A 23,900-nucleotide genomic window follows, 5' to 3' on the forward strand; every position below is an offset into this window, starting at 1 on the left:
CTACAAAATACTTCTAAACTATCAAATCATTTTCATGTTTAATTTATTGTAAAAGATTTTTTAAATTACATTTCCCCTTGGGTGGATAAGTGGATGTATGAATGAGAGATCTAAATCATTGAGGAGTGGATTTACATAAATCCTGCTTTGTTATGCTTGTTATACTGTATTTTCCCGTAAAGAAAAACAATCATTTGTTTACATAAGTGCTAAAGTAAAAATATGTTTAAGTTCATACTATTTATGTAAATGTAGCAAAAATGTACATAAAGTTTAAAAATAGTATTTCTTAAATTATAAATAAGTCTTTTTGCATGTAGAATACAGTGAATTATCCCATCTAATATTTGCTGTAGCATTTTAATTCTGATTAAGATCTCACCTGACACTAACCCTAACGCCTAAACCTAAGCCTAACCTGAACTGTACTAATTTGAAGGATTGAGTAAAGATTAATAAGGTATAGTCAATAGTTAAGTTAAGACATGCACAATAAGCAAGTCTTTTAATATCCTTTTCCCTTTTACAAACCACAATTAATCTGAATTTTTGTAGTTAGGAAACCACAGTCTGGGCGATTTTCAAAAGTACTCTGCTGGTGCTAACACCTAATTATCTTCAAAATCACTCACAGTTCACCTCCCTACAGACTGCAAATTGGAAGATTTAGGTGTGGCTGAAACTGATTTACTTCATAAAGCAAAGAAAGCATGTTTCAATAAGCTATAAAGCACTTCTGTTACCTCTCACTTGACTACTGGAAGCAGGTCTGAAAGCTGCAATGACGTTTTCAGCACTGACAACTTGACAAGCACAAAGTGTATCTTTGAAGTGAGAAGAAAAAAAAAATTATGAGTAAAATATCTAGTGAGTTTGATGAATGTGGCAGTGCCTTTGCAAAATGTTTACCAGTTCATGTTGAACAAGCACATAGTGATGCACAGAAACATTGTCTTGTAGTAGCAACGTATTATTTACTTTCTACAAATTCAGGTGTTTGTGGTAAATAGGTTGATGTAGTTATCAAAGGATTTGCAATTATCCCTCTTTACTGACCGTTACTTCTGATATGATCTCCATTTGCATTTCTTTGATCAGTACTTGCAACACTTGACTTCTGATTTTTATATGACCCTTTTTTATTGGATAATACAATTAACACTATGTTTAAAATATAACTATTACTCATTGCTTGAGCCCATCATCTTTTTTCACATTACTTAATATGTCCCCACAAATCATCTTTTGTTTATTTTGATGGTTCTGCTTGAAAATCTTTAAAATAAAGTGCTGCAGTGTCTTTGAAATTTTGAGATCTTCTGTAAAGATTTTTTGAGAATGTCATGAGATTTGATAAATTACCCAGCAATGCCATCACCAGTTTCAACGCCATATTCACACACAGTTTGTTGCACATCCTGGAATGTACACATTATTCTGTGTAATTACCGATCCACCAGTTTTCTAGGAATTCTCTTCCTTTACTGAACTACCAGTGCAAGGCAAAAACAACACGGTGGCGAAGTGCTTGGTCACCATGCACCTGTTACAGTTAAAAATGACAGATAAAATGACAATAGTCAATGTTGGCTTGTTTGTCTCACTATGCAATTTCTGAGCAAATGTGAACCAAAAGCTTGTCCGAAGACAAAGCTGTTATATCATTCATATATCAAGACATGTGCCAAAGAAGTGCAACCACATCAGCATCAGTGGGGCTACCATTCTCTGGTTTGTACTCGGCAATTCAGGAAATTTATGAAATGGGTATACATTATGAAATCCAGCAATTCAATATATACTGTATGTCAAACAGAAACATATTAAAGCTGCCTCTTTAGAAGATGTAATTTGAACAAAAGTTATTTTTAAAAGGAATTCATTTTGATATGCTGGGTGTCATTTTCTTATTTTGCAGGATGAACCTTGCATCTACCTGTTGACAAGCTTTGATTATTCTTTCAAATTTGACAATATAGCTGATCTTGTAATAATGTAGAGAAAGTTGCAACAGCTTTGAAAGACATATAAAGCATGAGTAAGCACAAGCTTTCTTTTCCTATTCTGGCTATCTTGCATAACAGATTATTCTAATTAAAGTAATCTTTTTTACAAAGCCCCAGGCTCCTCTCACTAGTATGTAACACCAGAAACACTAGCATATGGAAATTTAGACACTTTCTTCTCAGACAGCTGAATATCTGCAAATGACCACTCTCTGTCTGGTTTTCAGTTTTTTAAGATGGTATCATTTTTTTCCCTTTAATTTGTATATTAATTATCTTAAAATACATGTTTCACCTTTTAGTTAACAAAGAAAGAATTAAAAAAATAATAAAACAATTGTAATGAGTAGCTGGGCCCAGTTTGTTACCGAATAGGCTGGGTGACACCCCTGATTCATTTGTCTTTTTTTTTTTATCTTGTTCTGTCTGTTAATGTTTTGTTAATTCTATTTTGGGTTTCTTTCTATGTTAATATAGTATTTGTAAGTATTTTATTAATGCATTTTGGTTTTGCATTTACTCGCTCTGTGCTCAATATACTGTATCATGTTCTCCTTAGTCTATGGGGGCAAGGGCCTCCTAATGCTGCTTCCACTTAAAAGCCTGAAAAAGCAACATGACTAATATTGTGGCATTAGTTAAAAACTTATATTCTTGGGCTTTCTTCCGACTTTTTTTTCCAGTTCTTTATAGTAAGTGTGTCTTTTTCAGACTTTTCTTGGTTTTGGACAATAGCTTTGTTGACATTAGCGCTGTCATGTATTTTTTATGTACTTTAACCACCGAGACTATTCCAAGTGGCATTTAAATCCTTTTTCAGGTTAGCATGCTGCTAGTTCACTCCTATTGTCTTACCTCTAAAAACCTTTGGGAAAATAACTGTTACAGTATTTATTAATAAAAAACAACAGAACATATGTCAATCAGCTTTACAAATAAAGTAACACATTAAATAGAAACAATATTTTGTGGAAATAATTTAAAATTTACAATCATACCTCACGTATTTCTGTGGATATATAAATATTTGTAAACAGCAAGCATAATATAGGTTTATTATAAAAGAGTCCACGGGGGTATTTTCTGTACGTCGCTTAAATCATCTGAGATCAGATGCCTCATCTTGGATGAGTTAATGCCGGTGAAACTCATCCAGGATAAGTCGGTTTTTCAAACGCAGCCATGTAGTAGATTAGTCTAGCTGGATCTAATCATCCAAGAATGCGTGTGCCCGCACTGACTGAAAAGCCCATACAGTATATATATTGAGTCTAGAAAACATGATCAGCAAGTCTTTGATAGGCTGCAACAAAATGACAAAAGAACGGGCGCATTTTTTCACACAAGCGGAACAGGACCTTTTATTTGAAGGATATGAAGAATTTCAAGATTTAATATGCACAAAGGGTAACACTGCAAAAGCAGCCCAAACCAGAAAAGACGGCTGGCAAAAAGTGGCCAACAAATTAAACGCTAAGTAGTGTGCATTGTACTTACTGAATGCAGCGTTTCATTTCCTATGTATCATATTAATTATTATTTAATATGTTATAATTCCAGATCAAACATGAGCACAAGGAGAACATGGGAACAGGTTAAAGTGAAGTACAAAAATATACTTCAAACTGGTAAATATTGGTATATAACTATTTAAAGAATTGTTGACATAAAGAATCATATGTAATATAAAAAACATTCATTTTAAAGCTAATAAGAAGGCAGACAAGCAAAAAACAGGTGGAGGTCCACATGGTCCAGACCTAACCCCTGCAGAAGAGTTAGTTGTCCAGCAAAATGCTGATCGCCCTGTTTCTGAGGGCATTCCAGGGGGAAGCTCCTCCTCAGAACCAGTGGCAGGATGCAGTGGTCACTTCATTTTAGGTAAAGGATGGTCATTGCATATATTTGTCCTCAATGTGTGCCATAGGTATGTTCCACATAGCCCTCTTTTTTTTTTGTTGGGTCAGTTGCAGGGAATGTCATATCCCTAGAATTTGTGTCTGACCAACGAGATATTGACGAAGGTCAAATATTTGATGAAGACACTGTGTCTGATTATTCATCAGGAGGAGAGGTACATTTTCCAAATAATGTTTGATCAAACTCCACTCTGATCAGTCCCATGTGCCCCAATCACATTTGGAAATCCTGGGTAATGAGAATGTTAGGCTGATTGTGAGATTCTTTATGGAACTGTGGGTGTTTTTTTGCCTGTGTATTACCTACCTGCAATGGCATGAAACGCCTTTTTTATTGTCTGCACGCACAGGTGTCCAGGAAACACTATGAAAACCCGAAGGAAATATTTCAGAGCTAAACAGACTTTATGAATTGCCTGGCACATTGCACTTTTAAATAGATTTTCCGCTTCGCCAACAGTATATAAAAAGTGCTGTTTACAAAAAACCTCAAAGCAATGCATACTGTCTGTGTGGTTGTGAGAGCCCGACTTCACCTAGTTTGACTTTGAATTTAAGGTGCTAATTAAACCTTTGAGGTACAATATTCCCCCTGGCTAAAGCGGTGTTTTTCGAAAAGAATTTCCTCCGGGAGCAATAACGGATCTTGCCGATCTCGCAAAACCCTCTCTATATGAAATTCTCTTCTTATAATTTGTGCACCGATATCAATTGGTTGCTCATTCATGAATGGTGAAGCCATGACTGAATGAATTCCATGCATGGACACTGATTAAGTGTGTGAGCTAATCCTTGTTTACATAGAACAAACCTGCTCTGAGTAGGTTTGTGGATTTGGATGTGCTGCTATGACAACACATCCAGCAAGAGTTTCGAAAAACTGACAGATCCAGGATCATGCCAAATTGTCAACAATTACACCCGGCTAAACAAGTAATCCAAGTACGAAAAATACCCCCCACATCAGCGGGCAGCACAGATTCTTGGGAAGTTTTGTACACAGTTCCTCTTGTTTACTATAATTTTTTTTTTTAATGTGATGTGTGGATTAAAGATTTAGTAAATACAGACCAAATTACAAATTCGTACAAAATCTATTCAACCCTTTTTCATGCCCCACTTATTCCACTTCAGTGTTGTAAGAAGCAAAGGACTAACCTGAAAACATCAAGAATAAACAAGAGAGATTCTGGGCTGAGACACCAGGGGCCTCATGTATAAATGGTGTGTATGCACAAAAATGTTGTGTAAGCCCATTTCCAAACTCACATCGCAATGTATAAAACCTAAACTTGTTATAAAGCCATGCACATTTTCACACCAGGCTAAATTCTTGGCGCACGCAAGTTCTCTGCTTGGTCTTGCAAACTGGCAGCACCCAGGGTCAAAGCAGTGATTTTGTTCCAGTGTGGTTTGCCTTTCTTTTTTTAGATCCACATACCTGACCCAGCTTTATCAAATACACTAAAATTAACTGCATATTGTTTATTAGTTTAAGGCATCTGAATGTAATTAACCTGTAATAATATAATGAACCATTGAATAGCCAAACTATTCCAAATATCATAGCTGCTTTAGCATTGTTACTCTCAAGTATTTATCCCACTGTATCTGAGTGTGGAATCACAGTTCTCCAGCAGCTGATCAGAAAGAGAATTATCGGTATACAGCATCAAGCATACACTGCCTCAGCCATGCACACAGTCTGCTGAACTGTTCTGAAACGGCAAACGCTTCAGGGCTTTTTTTGTACGGACCTCGCGGTTCATAAACAGTTTCATCCCAAGAACTATAAACGCACTCAATCAGTCCATCAAGTGCTCCTTGTAGAACTGTTTGTACTTATAAGTACAATCACCTCACTGTAAACTTACGATGCAGTTATATTGCACAACCTGAGCCACTTTATAAAGAGCATATTTACATATGATGACAATATTATTTTTAAGATGAAATGCAGCAAAATGTTTATTACATTTATACCGATTAAATGTTAACATCATTTAAGTAATCTATATTGTTAATGATTAAACATGTGAGGACACGGTGGTGCAGCGCTAGCGACGATCTGGTGCCCCGTTCAGACTGGGACTGGCGTGACCCTGGATGGATAGATGGATGGAATAATTAAACATGTACTACAAAGATATTTCAATGTTCCTTAAGTTTTGAAGAATCGCCATTCTAAGCTTATAGATGGCTTAACATCTATTACAGAGCTGATTGTGTGGCAATTGGTTACTTGGAGAAAGAAAAGGAAGGACAGTAATTGAGAGTTAGTACGTTTGAAAGAGACAGTACTGCTGCAATAAATTATTTCATCGAAGGTCACACACAGTGCAGCAAGCATCTTGTGTGAGGCATGAACAATCACAGCGCCACCATGTTCCCATGTTTTATAACATTTTTTTAACTCCTATCATCATGAAAATAATATCAAGTTTACATCTCAGTATTTTAATTATTCAGAGGGCTGTAATATCACGAATGTAATGGATTCCGTGTCCTGTCGGAGGAAGAGAAAGCCCGTTTAAGAAGCACATAGTCATTCACACACATACAGCACATAGAAGAACATATATAAAACAAAGCTTTTCACGTGCTACTTTAGTTACGATGGTATTTGAGAAACTAGTAAATTAAATGATTTAAAGATGAAGTTTATGATGTTCTACTTTAATGACAAAATAAACTATGTGATTAAAGTGGAAATTTCGAGATTAAAGTTGACATTTCAAGCTCTTTTCCCACTGTGTGCCTATTTTTTTTCTTTTTTCTGTACCGTAATAAGCTTTCACATAACACTCAAGATGGTGGGCTACGATTCACCTTTTCATGGTGATTTTGTTATCTGACAACTTCTTTTTTATTTCGGGAGCTGTGTGAACTTGAGCTTTCGAGTTTCTCCAACACTCTATGTCACTCAATCAACTTCCTTTTGTTGTTTATACTGCTGTTAAAACCAACAAATAGTATGTTTTTCCTTCCCTCAACTTGGTATTCACTGAAATTCTTCTATTTTACCCCGTGCTTTTGCCATTGCCTTTTCACAGAATGCTGACCTTATGGGCTATTTATATGGATTTGCATATTCAAAGAGGCATAATTCTGGGAGGAGTTTGGGAGTGGCGGCAGCCGCATGCACGTGTGTTACTTTTAACACTAACCAGGATTTATGTAGCGGACTAACGTGGAAGTTGGCAACCGCATAAATTTATGTATCTGGAGTTTTTTGTGTATACGCACATTTCCATTTTTGTCCATACACCACGTTTTATTGTGAATTCTACGCACGGCGTTATGCATGAGGCCACAGTACATCTCAGGACCTACTCATTCATACTGAGCAAATGTGGAGGCAACACTAACTTTAATATACTTTATAAATAATAATTACAAATCACATACCTAAATGACATGTTTTAACCATTTGTGTTCTAATATACTGTTAGTTTGTTAAATATTAAAAGTGCACATTGCAATGATATAATTTTTTATTATTTTTCTTTAAAAAACCTGAGGGAGCGATCCTTCTCTAGATGTTGAAGTCTATGACAGTTCACACTGTTTCAAAGCTTAAGATTGTTTCTCCTCACACATCTTCTGGCCTCCTTTTGACTTGGATTCAATAAGGACAGTGGTGAAGGCTTAAAAATAACAGAAAACAAGAACCCAGCATGACCATTCTATTTTAAAAAATCAAGTTTATAATATGAAATATTTTTTAAAATAATGAAAATATTTATAAAATGTTGAACAATGAAAGGTAACAAATAATTGTTGTTTGTCTAAACGTAATATTTGAAACAGCTTCATAACCTGTGTACAAAAATGAGTACAGCACTGATTTGGCTAAAAAAAGTTAAAACTTGGTAAGTAACCATCATCAATTAATAAGTAAAACATATTATATAAGATCTTCAAATTATAAGGCAATAACTTGTAGGCACCAAGGGGGTCTAATGTAGAAATTTATGTATCCTTAATTCTTTTACAAATTTACTACCTTATGTACAGCTTATGTGTATTTTGCTTAAACATATTATTTTCTTTTCACCTGATTGTATCATTTACACAGTAATTTTCACAGTAAGACCTAAATTATTATAGATCATAAAACACAATTTTATTTATGTTTTTGGTCCATTTAATGTGTGTGGCTTGGAATATAATGTTTCATATTCACTGGTATTCCAAACTGTATAATGGTTGGTGGAGTTTGTAAATACAATTACTGTGGTATATTTAAGTTTTAAGGTTTGACTAATCTGATATCATAGGGTTTCTTTTGCTCCTGTAATTACATCAAGGTTGTCATTCAAGGATATCTATTTATGTTAATTTCACTTTGTTTAATAATGATTTTAAATATTGTTAACGGTCTGTTTAACTTAGATTTTAAAGAAGAAAGTTAATTTTACTCCAAGAAGAGACAAATTTGCATGCATTATCTTTGTTAGTGAAGGAAGTATTTTAATTCTTAGATTTTTTGGGATAGGAAAAGTCAGTCCTAGAGGACTATAGTGGCTGCAGGTTTTTGATCCAACCCAATTTCCTAATGAGAACTCATTTATTGCTGTTGAATCACTTACTGCTTAAGCAAGGTTTAAGCTTGTGTTTAGTTGTTTAATTTGGCCTTAAACAGCTGCCTTCAATGCTTTTAATTTTTCATATTAGCAAAAACATGCAAATGACAAAAGAACTGGCAGATCTCCATCTAACATGTTCTTCATCTAACTTGCTTAAGTTGGTGTTTGCATTTACACTTTTGTGTACTCATTATAATAAGCTGCTTGCTTTAATAAAATGTAAGGTAGGTAACTGAAGAGTAGCAAATGGATGACTGAAAATACTAATTAGCTTCAGTCTATAATATCAGATTATATATCCTTGGAAAGAAACAAACATCCATGACATAAGATTGACCTAACATGGCATAATGAAAACACTAACAGATCAAAAATTTAATAAGATTGGTTACTGACAAGGATTGCATTTAAATTGTGTTGGAACAAAAATATGTAAACACTACGTATTAGAGGGTACTGCAAATAACTGTAATAGCATAACGACTTTGATATGGATCCAGGAACAACTGAAACCTAACAATATCAGTTCTAACCTAAACAGTTCACTAAGAAGTACATTATCTTAGTTGTTACAGGGAAAATTGAATACAAAGTATGGAAGCCTGGATATTACCGAAACAGGAAGTGGGAATTTGGAGGACGAGGTTAGTGGAGACTGTGATGATGAAGATGGCTGCATTGGATCAGGAAGTGGTGAAGAAAAGAAAGAGCAAAAGAGCATCAAATGTGAGTCTTTCAATTTAAAAATGCATAGTCATTTATACAAGGTGTACCATAAAGATCTGACCAGCTTTCCATTTGTGCACCTCTTGTACTATTTCAAATATCTTGCTGTTTAACTGTTTCTGATAGTGGTTTTTGTTAATGCGATGGTTTAGCTATTATCACTAGTAGTCAAATTTTGTTCAGTATCATCCCTTCATAACTGTCACAGGTTTTATACCAAAAACAACACAGCATTTGGTTTTTTTCTGCAATAGTTATTGTGTGTCATATGTGTAAAGAATAATCTGATATCAAGGAGAACCATTGTTTTAAAAAAATATTTAAAAAATAATTTTAAAATATCTAAGGTTTCACTAAAAACACTATCATGTATTCAGTAAAATTATTTGCCATCAAAATGCTTATGGTTGAGTATATTTATTCCTTGTAATAATGTGATGAGTATTGATACAAGAGAGACAGCCACCACATTGAATGAGCAATTCAACTTCATAAACAAATTAGTGTATTTTTTACTTACTTTATTTATTTTAGTGAGTACAACAAAATTGCTTAATCTTAGTATGTTTAAGTAAACTTCACTGCTGTTAGTAGCCACGGTTAACACCTCCAAAACTAGATTTCCACATAGACAGTGGGAAAAGGTACAAATCATCTTATATTGTCCCATTTACATGGACCCAAAACAGTCACCAGTTGCACTCTTGTCACTCACCTCAAGATGTTTCACCATCTTTTTATGATCCAACACTCAGTGGTGGTTTCTCAGGGCTACAGATTCCTTAAACTTCCTTATCCTCTCTTCTGTGAACAACTGCTTCTAACTTCCTTCAGCAGCTTAGTTTCTTCTTGATCTGCTCTGCAGCACTTTGACTCACTTACAGTAGCTGTTATCCACCACACGCAGGCTGTTATCACTCACTTCACACCACCTTAATGCTGAAATTTCTGATAATCATTGTGCTCCTATTTAAGACTACCCCTGGAAACTTCTTTCTAGAAAGCAATGGAAGAGATGAGGCCTTTGGAGCTGGTCCAAGCCCATCAGCCATTACAATTATATTCTTTCCTGTATTCACTCAAAATCTAGCTACATATAATAACTCTGAGGGATATTTTTGGTACGCTGATATGGAATTGCATGAAATTCCGAATGTAGCAATCAAGCCAATGGCCCATAATACAGACTTTCATAAATGTGTTTGTTTTGTACAACCAGGGCCAGAGTGTTAGGTAAAGCATTTTACTCAAGGTGATATTTTCATATAGCTTTTTTTTTTTTAATTTTATTGATTTTATTAAAATCAAATAACATTCTACACGCATAACTCAAGTTTTACAAAAAGAAAGGTTCTAAACAAATCAGCCCCCACCCCTGAGAAAGACAGCAGTGTAAAACTTTATGCTATTGAAGATAAGTGAATAGATAAATTAATAAATGAATAAAGATAAATGAAGTAAAAGAGGGGAGAGAACCTGCTTCATCCATTTAAATGCTTATTCATTTTTTAACATTACAAAAAAACTATGAAAGATTAGGCATGAACCTTAAGAATTAAACACATATGCAATGCATTATTTACCTTATTTTTCATTCCATAAGATGCAAGGTGGAAATGTCTGTGCGTCTTATGGAGCAAATATTGCGTCACAGACTGTGATGTGTATTACCCGACAAAAGTCGGCATCCAGGGGTACAGTTCTGCTTGAAAGTTTGTGAACGCTTTAGAATTTTCTATATTTCTGCATAAATATGACCTAAAACATCATCGGATTTTCACTCAAGTCCGAAAAGTAGATAAAGAGAAACCAGTTAAACAAATGAAACAAAAATATTATACCTAATAATTTATTTATTAAGGAAAATGATCAAATATTACTTATTTCCTCTAAACCTAGGTGTGTCTTATAGTCAGGTGCATCTTATGGAGCGAAAAATACGGTACATACTATCTTTACAACTTATGAGAAATTTTATGAGAAGTTTCAAATTTGGCATAACAGTGATCCCTGCATCTTGGCACACTGTGAGTGTCTAAGAATCTAAACAGCGCATGTACATATCGAAGCCACTTGCCAGTCCGTAGTGTTCATGTTCCTGATATCTATGCTGAATCTACAAAATAAACTACCAGATGGATGAGCTACATATATAAAGCTATGAAGATGCTTTCAATGGAATTATCCCTGCTGAATGTGTTCCTCAGAAAATTACACATTTTCTGGCATGACGTTTCACATTTCTGTAAAAAATCTAATTTATGTCATGAGTGAAAAATCACATCAAAGTTAAATGACAGTACATACATTTATAACAGTGGGTAGCTTTCTGTTTAACCTGCCAGCTTGCAATATAACTTAAATTAATGCTGATGACACAGTTATATATTTTTTTAACTTTGTAAAACTGTAAAAATGCTATTCTTTGGTTCTCAATCCTCAAAAAAAAAACAAGCTTAGAATGATGCATTGGAACACCAGCATTGATTCCAAGATAATTCAGTTCCTTTAACAAGACAGTTTCTTGTTATCATCCAGTCACTAATTTTCTCCTTTAGACATTTACTATATCTTGCCATTTTCTGTTTTCGTTTTTCAATCACTTGAATGACACCTTAGGATACTGTGTTTCAACTGTATCATGGCACTCTGTTGACTCTTCTTCAAGGAGGAAATATCTACCATATATACTCACAGATAAGTTCTCTCGTGGATATGTCAGGACTTGATTTTACAGTATAATTTCTGGTATTTTTTAATGTCAGTCACATATGTTGAATGCAAAAAACTCAGGCAATTGGTCAAAGAGATTATGATATGCTAACACCCACCTGAGAGAGTAATCATGGAGCACACTGCCTTTTTTTTTTCTATGTATTGTGCCTATGTGACCACATGGTAATACCCAAACTATTCCGAAGCAACATTTGCACTGATTTGTGTTTTTTGTATCTCACACCCTCATACATCTTTATCGTAAGAGCATCCCTTATCTACGTTGGAGCATTCGATCAGAAGAAAATATGAAGCTGGTTTTAAATTAAACGTCATTGAAATAGCAGAAGAAATTAGTAACTGTGCTGCAGCAACAACATTTGATGCATCTGAGAAACTGATGTGAGATTGGTGGAGGCAAGAAGACGTAAAAACAAATGTGTTGCATTTTTGAATGGAAAATATAAGTCGGGGTCTGATTTTAATATTGATTTTTCAGGTTTCAAGACCTGACTTATACATGAGTATATATGGTAGTTTGTCTTCACTTACTCCTCTCCTGCACCAGTACAGCTGGTCCCGAAACCCACAGATATCAAATAGCCAGATGATCTTCTTCCTGCTGTCTTGAATTTGTTAACCATGCCTCTTCTCCTCACATCCTAGTGCCTTTTCATTTTGTCTTTCATGCTTCTTCCCTACAGTTCTATTGCTCTTCCTGTTTCTCCCATACACAAAACCCTCTCAGTGGTCAAAACATTTAAAGTGACAATATTAAAACAAATTGCATACCTGAACTCAACACAGTCAGCATAGGTACTACAGAAAATAGTGGAGCAAACACATAGCATCAGCCAGCATGTTACGTTTAGAAATGATTAGATGATGTAAATTTCCTCCATTTGCAGTTAGCCTTGGCCCAGCGGTAACAATGCATTCCAGTTTTATTGCTTTCCTGAAATCCAAACCCCTTCAGTGCAATATGCCCTTAACTGATTGCATTTGGAGTATTGTAAATACACAAATGTGTAACTGATTTAAATAGAGTAGATGGAATTTTCAGAATTTTTACTTTATCAGCTGTAGTGACTCTTTCATTTTGGCTCACCTTCATATTGTCCAAAAAGCATTTGCAAGATTGTCTTCAATTCTGGGTAAATGACCAATGTTCAGCATATAGTCCATTTTGCAAAGAGGATCCTATCCCCACATGTACAGTATAGTTGTATAGTTACAGATTAATGCAGGATACAGTCCCCCAAACATATACACTAACTTAGAATTAAAGAGTCTCATTCTGTAAAACTAATTTCCTTAAAGGCAATAACAATTAAAAATAGTCTCAAATGAAAAGGATAACCAAGCACAGTTTTATAGAGTAGCATATAAAGTTTGGGCCATTCTCTGTTTTGTGCAGTTTTATTGTGTTAAATGTTCATTTCACTTTTTAAATTGTCTTTTGTCTTTTACAAAATTAGAACCATTGAATGCCACTTGTCTAGTTATTGTGTTTTTTAGAAGTATTTCAAATTCTTAACATTGTTGTTCCATAAAAAATTACTTTATTTGTTTTTGTGCTATTTTAGAATTTTTTTGGCAGTGTATATAGTCCTTAAAGAAGCATACAAGTTCATGACCTCACATTATTGTTTTTGCATTTCATATTCATTTTTTATTTATTTTTCAAATATATGTGCACTTTTTATATTAAGTACTTAATAGTACATATTGAGGGTCACTTTCAATAACCAAAAGAGATCTAATGGAGTATTAAGTGGGTTTTGGGACTCGGGGTGTTATTTAAAATTAAATAATGAAGGCGATATTGCTGCTCAGCATATTATATAAACATGTGCGATAGAAGGTCAGAGTGCTTGCATCCCCTCAGGTGAAAGAATCTTTTATTCAAACTCTTGTTTATCTCATTTAATGTTATCTTCTTTCTCGTAGGGGTGCAAAGATCTAATTTCTCCACTATATTTTCTTCTCCACTTTAGTGCCTGAAGCCTTAGTTCTTATAATACAAACTCAAGATATGTTTTTTTTTTTTCTAAACAGCTAATTTAATTTTTCTCATAAACAGGCAGTAATTAAAAAAAATCCAATCAGAACTCTAAAAACTTTGTTCATACACAAAACTGACATTAGATCTATATAAGAAACATTAATAATAAAAAAAAAACTTCAATATAACTGTATTTTGAAATCCAGAACTAAGCATAAACCTCCTGGCCATTTCTACACTGCCATTTCTATACTGTCAAATAAAAGGGAATTGTCTGTGGTAATTATGAGCATATCTATAAATTGTAGGTGCAGATGGGACCACATAATCTATACTAATAAAAGGCAAAGCCCTCAGTGACTGACTGACTGACTGACTCACTCACTCATCACTAATTCTCCAACTTCCCATGTGGGTAGAAGGCTCATTCCTTACAGTTTACTTACAAAAGTTAAGCAGGTTTCATTTCGAAATTCTACGCGTAATGGTCATAACTGAATCCTACTTACATACATATATACAGCCATAGCCTGCAGCTCGGTCGCCGTGTGAGGCGAAGTTGCATCCCCCATCACCATGCCTCCCACGTAGTTGGCTGCCTGCCTATATTGCGTCCCCCATACCCACGCCTCCCACGTAATTGAGTGCCTGCCCATATAAGGCCATCTGTCAGCAGCAATCCAATAGACATGCTGCCGCTAAATATTCGCAGGCAAATCAAAAAGTACATACAGGGGATGCCTGTTAAACATCTTAGATTCACGAGTAGTGATTTGGGTGGTGAGATGTCTATCGAGGTGGACTGGGGAAAAAGGAAGAGACATTTTTAACACATGGACTCTCACCCAGGAGGCAGCCAAGGTACTGAAAACTTATTATGACCGTTTGGAGACGTTTGTCATGCCTAAGACGAATAAGATATTCACGAGATACAAGTTTAATGAGAAGACGCAGGGTATAAACAAGACTTATGATCACTTTGTAATGGAGTTTAAATGGCTGGTGAAGGACTGTGCTTATGCAAACGAAGATGAGATGGTCAGGGATAAACAAGTGTTTGGCACAAACTCAGTGAAAGTGCGAGAGAAACTTTTAAGTGCCGGGTCTTAGCTAACATTAAATAAAGCCGTAGACATTGCAAGATTGCACGAGATAGCACAAACACAGCTAAGAACCTTCAGTGCATGTACTCCGAGCGGCTCACGTGAACTGACTGTAAACGCAGTACGCAGACAACAAGCAAGAGCTCCAAAGAGCGCTGAACAAAAAACGCATTACACAATTGAGAAGGCAGCAAAAGAATATGAAGCGAGTGACGCATACAAGCATATTCATAAGTGCGGCTACTGCAGAAACAAAGCACGTGGTGGAAAAAGTCAATGTCCAGCTAAAGGAAGACAGTGTAAAAAATGTGGTAAATTGAATCACTTCGCTAAAGTTTGCAGGACTGGGAAAGGTAAACCCGTGCATGCAATGTGTAATGTCTCAGATAAAGAGGAAGACGAGCTGTTTATTGATGCAGTAAGAAAGGAACAACCCTCTGAAGCTGAACAAGCCTTTGTAGACATATCAATAGGAAAGCAAGGTGTAGAGCTTAAGTTTAAATTAAGTTCATAGACACGCTGTCGTTAAATATTCACAGGCAAATCCACAACTTAATACCGGGAATGCCTGTTAAACATCTTAGGTTCATGAGTACCGATTTGGGTAGTGAACAATTCGATGAATGAAACCTGTTATCTTTACAACGGTTGACAAAGACGGAATGTAACTTGAACACATCCTCCAAATATAAACCTGATTGAAAGAAATAATGATAATCAAATCCTTGATGACAGCAACACTCATAACAGTCACAAAACAATTCCATTGACAATCATGTTACGTTGTTTTTAAAATGTTTCCTTTTCTTTTTCATAACTTCTTTAACACACTACTTCTCCTCTGCAAAGTGCAGGCATTTTGCTAGTATAACATAAAATAAAATTACTTTGTAAGCTTTTATAATATTGACATTAAGAGAAAAACAGTGGGGTTTGTCTGATCTCCTAATGATTAAAAAAAAAGCATGATAAACAGGTGACAATGTGTTTTAGAGTGATGCTGGCTTTAATTTTCACTCCTGTTCCATGTATTTCCATCAGTGTGTTTTTCCTAATTTTTACTGTTGCTTGTTAATTACAATTTTAATTTGTATAAATGTGTGTCAAAGACACTTGTTGGTTTCTGACTAGCATCTTATGGCTAACAACAGTGCTGCTTTTAAAATTATTCACAACTATTTATTGTGGTGTAGTCTATACACTCCTTATTTATCTTGTATTGCATTAAAACTTACTAAATTAACTTTTGCTGATTAATATTCCAAACAATGACAATTATTATTATTATTGTTCATATTTTTAATTATTTATATCAGTAATAGAAAGATGCTAGGAAATTCATATTACACATTTTTCAAATAATAATGCCTTAACCATTCAAAGATATGTTGTTTGTTTAATTAATTGTGCAAAATTTTGTGTGACCTTTTGTTTGTGGCTCCAGCAGAATATTATCCTACTATTCATATCAAAAGCCTACTTTGTTACTTTAAGCAAATGGGATTGTTCTGACAGCCTTGTAGTGAAAAGTTCATTAATGTAGGGCAGCTCCTCAGGAGAGACTTCTGTGCAAGTAGAGAAGTATAATCTTTTCATCATACCCTCTATCTATGTCAAGGGCTCTCCCTAACATACTTTGCCTTAAAACCTTTCATGGAAGGTATCTGATGACTTTCTTATTATGTGCTCAAGTCAGCTCTACCTGCTGTTCTCAATACCGAGCAGCAAGGGCTCTAACCTAACACCACATCAGAAGTCCATTATGACAGGTATGGAATTGGAGGTTGACCAAAACAAGAGATTCACTCTAGGATTTAACTCTGGCTTCACCATCATCTCTCCAGTACAGGTTTTGGATTTCCTTGTAGATTTAATCCACAATTTTCTGGGAAAGCACCATAGTGTACTATTTGAAGGTATTGGTTCTCCTTCCAACTGCATTACATTGGGTTACAAACCAAAGTAATGTATACCACAAGCTTGAGCAAAATGAGGCCCAGAGGACAAACTCATCTGCAAGCAGAAAAGACATCTCCCTGAGATCCACAAAACGTATACTTGTTCTGATTTTTGTTCTTTTAAAATACTTATAAACTCTAAATTATTTTTATTTATTTTTATCATTCAATTTGAATGGTATTTAATATGTAATATTTTTAATATAAAATATGTTAAGTTTTTTAATGGATTTCTTTCAAAACAAACTGTAAAACATGTTACTTAGTTAGGGAAGGGCGTGTTAGAAAGGTTGTGTTGATCTTATGTGTGGTTGTTTTGATTTCAGCTTTGATTTAAAGTTTTGAGTGTTGTCTGTCAGTTTTGGTTTGTCTTTGCATTATTCTGACCTCTATCACATTCTTGACATTGAGTTTGGCTTGTCCAAATTAGTATTCCATTTCCTAATCATTTAATCATTTTTTTGGTTGGACTTTGCCCAAGAACATTTGCTATTCCAATTCATCTAATATAATGTAGTGAAGATTTGAAGCTTCAAAATATCCTCACTTCTTACTAAACTTTGACTTGAAATGAGTACTGGGTATGAAAACAACAAACTGCATTGATGGGATATCTTAAGTCCTATGTGTACCTGAAGTGATTTATGCTAATTGCCAACAGGCATGTAACAACAGCCCAAGAACCTTATGATCTTGTAGTACTTTTCATAGGTAATCTTGGTAAGAACACTGATAAGCATTCTATTGCTTCACATAATACATCTGGGTAGAACATGCAAGCTTTATCCACATCTCTAATACCTGCATAAGAAAACACTGTACAAAGATCAGTACAAATTCACATTAATCCCTATTGAGGTATGAATATTATCTAGAGTTTCCATTCCAAAGCCATAGCTTAGGTTTACTCAGGCAGGCTAAACATTCTGAACTAAATCTTCTGATTGACCTTTTAGAATTGAATTTCACTTCTGCAATCCAGATAGATTATCCCTACCTTTCACACTCATTTAAACAGTTGTGCCAATAAAGACACTTTTAACAATGTCCAGTGCCTTCAGTATTTTTGAACTCATTTCAATACCAATGCGACTTTCATAAAATGGAGCTGCACTCTTAGTCATAAAAAGTGACACAGCTCTAGCAGACATTTCCGGCATTGCCTTCTCTGGGAGTTAAACGTTCATTTCTTCTTTCAACAGTATCTCTAGTTGAGGTCACTTCATCAATTTTCTTGCTGAAAACAATCTTGATAATATGTTCCGTACTCCTCCTGAACCATCAAACCATTTGCCAGAATCATTCTGAGGTCATCTAAAAGTTATTTTTCAAGGCTCCAATTTCCTCTCCCGTCAAAGCCTTTACTTTAAAGGTTAGAAAAGCTTCTTCCTGTGAGGCCATCTTTTAACTTTTAGACATGTCTCCAGCTTGTATTGTGTATTTAATTACATTAGTTTTATATTTTGGAATTAAAAAGTAGACTTTTTGCTACCTTTAAAATGTGTAAATGCGATTATTTTTATATTAAATTCTTAAAGTATTATCAATGACGAAACTGTTTTGCATAGATACATCATTTCTATACCAACTGTTTTTTTTTTCTTTCATTATTTTACTAGGATTGATGGTAAGGTCCTATGGACTTTTTTATTTACTGTGCTATACAATAATAAGAATTTGTTGGCAACCATACAGAGTTTGCATTTTAATATATTGCCTTTAAGATGGCAATTAATCATAAAGGATAAGTTCTGTATTTTTCACATCAAAATTACTTCTTCACAGTCATGGTGTGTATTAAATTGTAACATATAATTGTGCAGTAGGAGACCCAGGTTCGCTTCCTGGGTCCTCCCTGCGTGGAGTTTGCATGTTCTTCCCGTGTCTGCGTGGGTTTCCTCCCACAGTCCAAAGACATGTAGGTTAGGTGGATTGGCGATTCTAAATTGTCCCTAGTGTGTGCTTGGTGTGTTTGTGTGTGTCCTGCGGTGGGTTGGCACCCTGCCCTTGTGCCCTGTGTTGGCTGGGATTGGCTCCAGCAGACCCCCGTAACCCTGTGTTTGGATTCAGCGGGTTGGAAAATGGATGGATTTGTTATCTGTTGCTCTTATACATAATAATCACTTTTTTACCTTCTCAGACCTACTCAGTATTTGTACTTATGGAAAACATTAAAAAGTAAGACACTTAGAGATCTTTATATAGACGTATTTGCAATTACGTTCCAAATATAACTTTCCAGCTAAACACTCTTTTACCATATGCAAATCAAAACTTTTGTCAAAGGAAAGCTACCAAACCTTTTCCACATTTTATGTATATACTTTTTTCCCACATTTTCTAATTTACATACACACAAGTTCCACCAGACACACGTTTAACTGGGACACTGTGAAAATAAAATTCAGGGCCAATACTAAGAGTGCCAGAGAGCTGGCTGAATCATTGCACTCTGATGAAAATACCATTAACAGACACTTAAACTTGCATATGCAGTCTTAAAGAGAACATTCAAATAATAATAAAGACCTTATGACCAACACCTTCCGAACCTCACCTTATTAATCCCCAATTCCCCCAAACCCCCTTTACCTCCATCCTTCACCTGCTTTATTTGCCTTTGATTGCTGTATGTCTAATAATTTTCCTCTGATGATGACACCTGGTAAGTTGTTGAAATCTTAAGAAAAAAATATTTTATGATGTGTTACTTTCTGCCATATATACATACCCTTAAAATTTCCTATCAATCAATCAATCAACATTTATTTATATAGCACATATTCATACAAAAAAATGTAGCTCAAAGTGCTTTACAAAATGAATAGAAAAATAGAAGACACAATAAAAAATAAACATAAGTCAACATTAATTAACATAGAATAAGAGTAAGGTCCGATGGCCAGGGTGGACAGAAAAACAAAAAAAAACTCCAAAAGCTGGAGAAAAAAATAAAATCTGTAGGGGTTCCAGACCAAGAGACCGCCCAGTCCCCTCTGGGCATTCTACCTAACATAAATCATCATATTTTCATGGAAGGACCTGATGATGATGGTCACGTAGACTTCTGGCTTTCAGTCCATCATTGTTGGAGCATCATGATGCTTTGAGTAGGTGGTGGTGGCGCAGGCCAAAGGAAAAGGTGAGAAAGGGACCCTTCATTTGATATCTCAGCCATATGCAGAATACACTCTACAGTATAGTTTTGATATGCACCAGCTATTTAAAGGTCTTTCATTGATCACATTTATCTCATTTAAATTTCTCAAAAATGGACCAAGGCAAGACCCAACCAGTGAGTGCTGCCATCTAGTTCCAGCTTCTCAAGGCCATATCTGGGAATGCACTAAAATAGCATAAGATATACTTACAATCTTGTGTGTTACAAATACTCCTAATTTGTTAACGATGATTTGTGGCACTCCTGGGTGGCATTAAAGTGCATAGGGAGAAATCTTGTACAACTACCTATACCACATTACCTGGAAGAACTGTAACCCACCTTGTTTAACTCAGAGCATGAATGTACTGCTGCATCTTATCTTAAAAAAATCTTATTCTCTCTTAGAGTTTATGTCCAAAACCATTTTTAAACATGGCAGAAATAAATTAATGTTATTTTAAAATACACATTAGAGCCTGTAATCAACTGTCTCATGCTATTAATTAATTTATCATGTTTTTTAAAAAAAATTCTTTTCCTCTTGGGAGGGAGTTGAATTTTGAATTTTTCCTGAAAGCTCAGGAATAAAAACAACTTTATGATATGTGATTCATTTTCTCCCTTTGTGGATCTCTAGCTGCAAATATGCAAACCGTATCACAGACCTTCTCTTCCATATATATATATATATATATATATATATATATATATATATATATATATATATATATATATATATATACAGTATATATATATATATATATTGTAAAAGAGATAGGAGGAGACAGCAATAAGGTTTGGGGTTTTCCGGCCCGTATATTGTCGGCACTCCACAATATACTCAAAAATAAACGGTCAAAAAATATAAACAATACAGTTCATATACGCAACCCCTGGGAATGGCGTCGCGGTCATTTTAAAGAGGAGGAGCCGGAAGTGGAGGGATGCTGGGAAGGAGCCGTGAGGGATGATGGGATCGATGACGTCAGGAAAGATGGCTGAGGAAGGGCAAAAGTAGACGTAGTAGGGCAAAACTCAGTCTTATGGTGGCAGAGCGTCTTTTCTTCTGAAAGGAAGCACAGGAAGAAAGTTAGTACCCCGCCATTCCCTACCGGCGAATGTTTTCCCAGGTGTGTTAAGATCCTTCCGCGGTCTCCGACTCGCGCGTGACTATATATATGACTATATATATATATATATATATATATATATATATATATATATATATATATATATATATATACAGTTACTTTTCCTTTATGATTCTATACTTAAACTAATGTTCTGTAGAGTGGAAAAAGAAAATAATAAAATGTGTGCGAAAAGTACTTTTTCAGTTGGGTGTATGAAAAGAGAGTAGTGAGAATTATATTTATAAAGATGTGCATACTTTGTTAATTGGCCATTCCAAACTGGGCCTGTGCGATTGTAATTGTGATTGTAAATGTGTGTGTGTGACTGCGTTCTGTCATAGAATGATGTCTTATCTGGGTCCCCACTACTTTGAACTGGAGTTAGGTAGGTTTGGAAAGGTTATTTTAGCAGACTTAATAATAATAATACATTTTGTTTATATAGCCCTTTACCAAAGCTTGACAGATTTCCTTTTTTACAGAAATTACAGTTTTCATTTTACATGTACTGTATTGTAAGTCCTGGGCTCTTTTGCTGAATTAAAATGATGTGAGGAATCTCAATACTTCAATACTTAAGTACTATTAGTCATTAGCATGGGGAAAAAGTAATGTACCTCCTAAGACTTTGCCTTTGGGATCTGTGATAACTAGATTTACTCAGAAAAGTATAATTAGCTGAGGAATCTTCACCTTTCATTTTCATTTATTCAAATTTGTTTTACATTTAAAAGTTAAAGGACAATATCGTTTCACAGTTAAGTGGTGAGATTATATACCTTCTTCTGACAGAATCGGCACTACACCTGATATGCATGGGTCATAGTGTTAATTAGCTAGCAGAGCTGAAATAAACATCTAAATGTTTTTAATTCCCCTGCTGATTCTGGTCTACAAGCACAAAGTACAAACTCTTAGCTTTCTTGAAATATTGTCTACTTTCAGTGAAATACTTAACAGAATAATTATCAAGTTTACAACTGTGCATAGAAAGTTTACTTGCATAATTATGGGAATATAAAATCACCTCATAATATTAGTACTGCTTATAATTGACTACCTTATTTTCTTTTTTAATGTGTTATAGGCTGTGCTATGCATTTGTATTTCATAATTTATTATGTATTTATGTAGTCTTTGATTGATTAATTAAGTGATTAATCTGCCTTTATTTTAGAGCCTTTCTCAGAGAGCACCTTGTTACTGGCTATGCTTGTTTGTGGAATACAGTGTTTAGAATTACTCTGTCAAATAAAGTAAATCCTATGATGATAAATCCTCACTTGTCAGTTTACAATACTTTGTCCTTTTTGTCCAAATTGAAGATTCCAAATCACAAACACCAGTTCATGATTTAGGAAATTGTTTCCCTGTGCTTTATATCACACTTCTACATAGTCACTGGGGCCCTAGAAAACTATTTTTACACTTCTTTTTCTGTCTCCTTTCTATTTTTTCCCTGTTGCACATTGTAGCTTTATGACACAGTAAACATTTAAGTATTATGGATCCTTTAACCAAAAATAATTTTTTTAAAATGTTTATTTGCAGTTTTTAGTCTAGACTGTTTTTGGTTCTTTGTTTGTTTGCTTTTATACATTTAAGTATTCCATTGTAGTCAATACTGCTGTTAAAAGATGGAGCAGGTATTTTAGGTTCATCTTACTTTTAAAGGTGACAAATGATTAAATAGTAATTGTATGTCATCTTTTTTATATTCTCCTTTATATCTACTTTTCTTTACAGACTGCCTACATCTCATTTTTACTGTTTTTTTGTTTTGTATCGGAAAGAATCATGTCCAGATTTAAACCTTTGGGTCCGACTCTCCCTACAATTGTTTGTCTTCTTGTTTTAACATTAACATTAAAATGACACCAATATTTTCATTTAACCTAATAATCAATGAAAATACGATCCTGATCTTGGTCATATAATTGTCAAATTGACCTTATAACTGATTTTTTTTGATGAACTATGAAATGTTTGAAAGAAGTGTATTGAGGAAAATAGGAACGCTTTTACTAACTAAGTGGAGTTTGATATGTGTCTTGGTTTTACTTCCACGTATGTGGAAATTTGGTGATAAGCTCAAAGGTTCAAGTTGCAGTGTGTTTGTCTTATTACAAACTTATTGGTTTTGGTCCAGTTTGTTGCAGCGTTTATCTCCACATCCTTCAGAAACTGACCTATGTCTAATGATGACTGTTATAAAAATGTTTAATTTTTGTAGTCTGCTCTATTAGTCATAGATTGATTTGCAAAATTTTTGCAAAAGTAGTTTTTGACATAATTTATTTAGATTGTGAGGTTTTTGAAGTCTTTTAGCATGCCAAACGTGTCTGTGGAGGCCTGCTTCTCCATTGCCGAGGCAACCACAGGTTCGCAGTGCAGCAGCATAGCTCCACGGAAACAATTACAGATTGCACTGTATGCGTCTGTGGCCAATGGGTGACGTAAGGGAAATTATAAATGCACTATTACTTGGCCACTGACCTGGCCACAACTTTGCCCATTTGTTGTGTCTGTGTATAGGAAGAGTGGCAGCTCCCGCTGCAATAAATAACCCTGCTGTTCCTGTTT

At 34.8% G+C, this 23,900-nt stretch overlaps 1 protein-coding gene across 1 annotated transcript in view; it reads left to right on the forward strand.

Annotated features, from left to right (window-relative positions):
* The window catches only part of gpc5a (glypican 5a), a 992,726-nt gene extending 983,373 nt beyond the window's left edge, over positions 1-9,353 (forward strand). Inside the window, exon 7 of the mRNA XM_039746320.1 lies at positions 9,081-9,353. Coding sequence (XP_039602254.1) covers positions 9,081-9,353 — 273 coding nt within the window. The remainder of the gene's footprint in view (positions 1-9,080) is intronic.
* The last annotated feature ends 14,547 nt before the right edge of the window (positions 9,354-23,900 follow it).

The sequence above is a fragment of the Polypterus senegalus genome, chromosome 2 (assembly GCF_016835505.1).
Source record: "Polypterus senegalus isolate Bchr_013 chromosome 2, ASM1683550v1, whole genome shotgun sequence".
In the NCBI taxonomy this organism is placed as follows: domain Eukaryota; kingdom Metazoa; phylum Chordata; class Cladistia; order Polypteriformes; family Polypteridae; genus Polypterus; species Polypterus senegalus.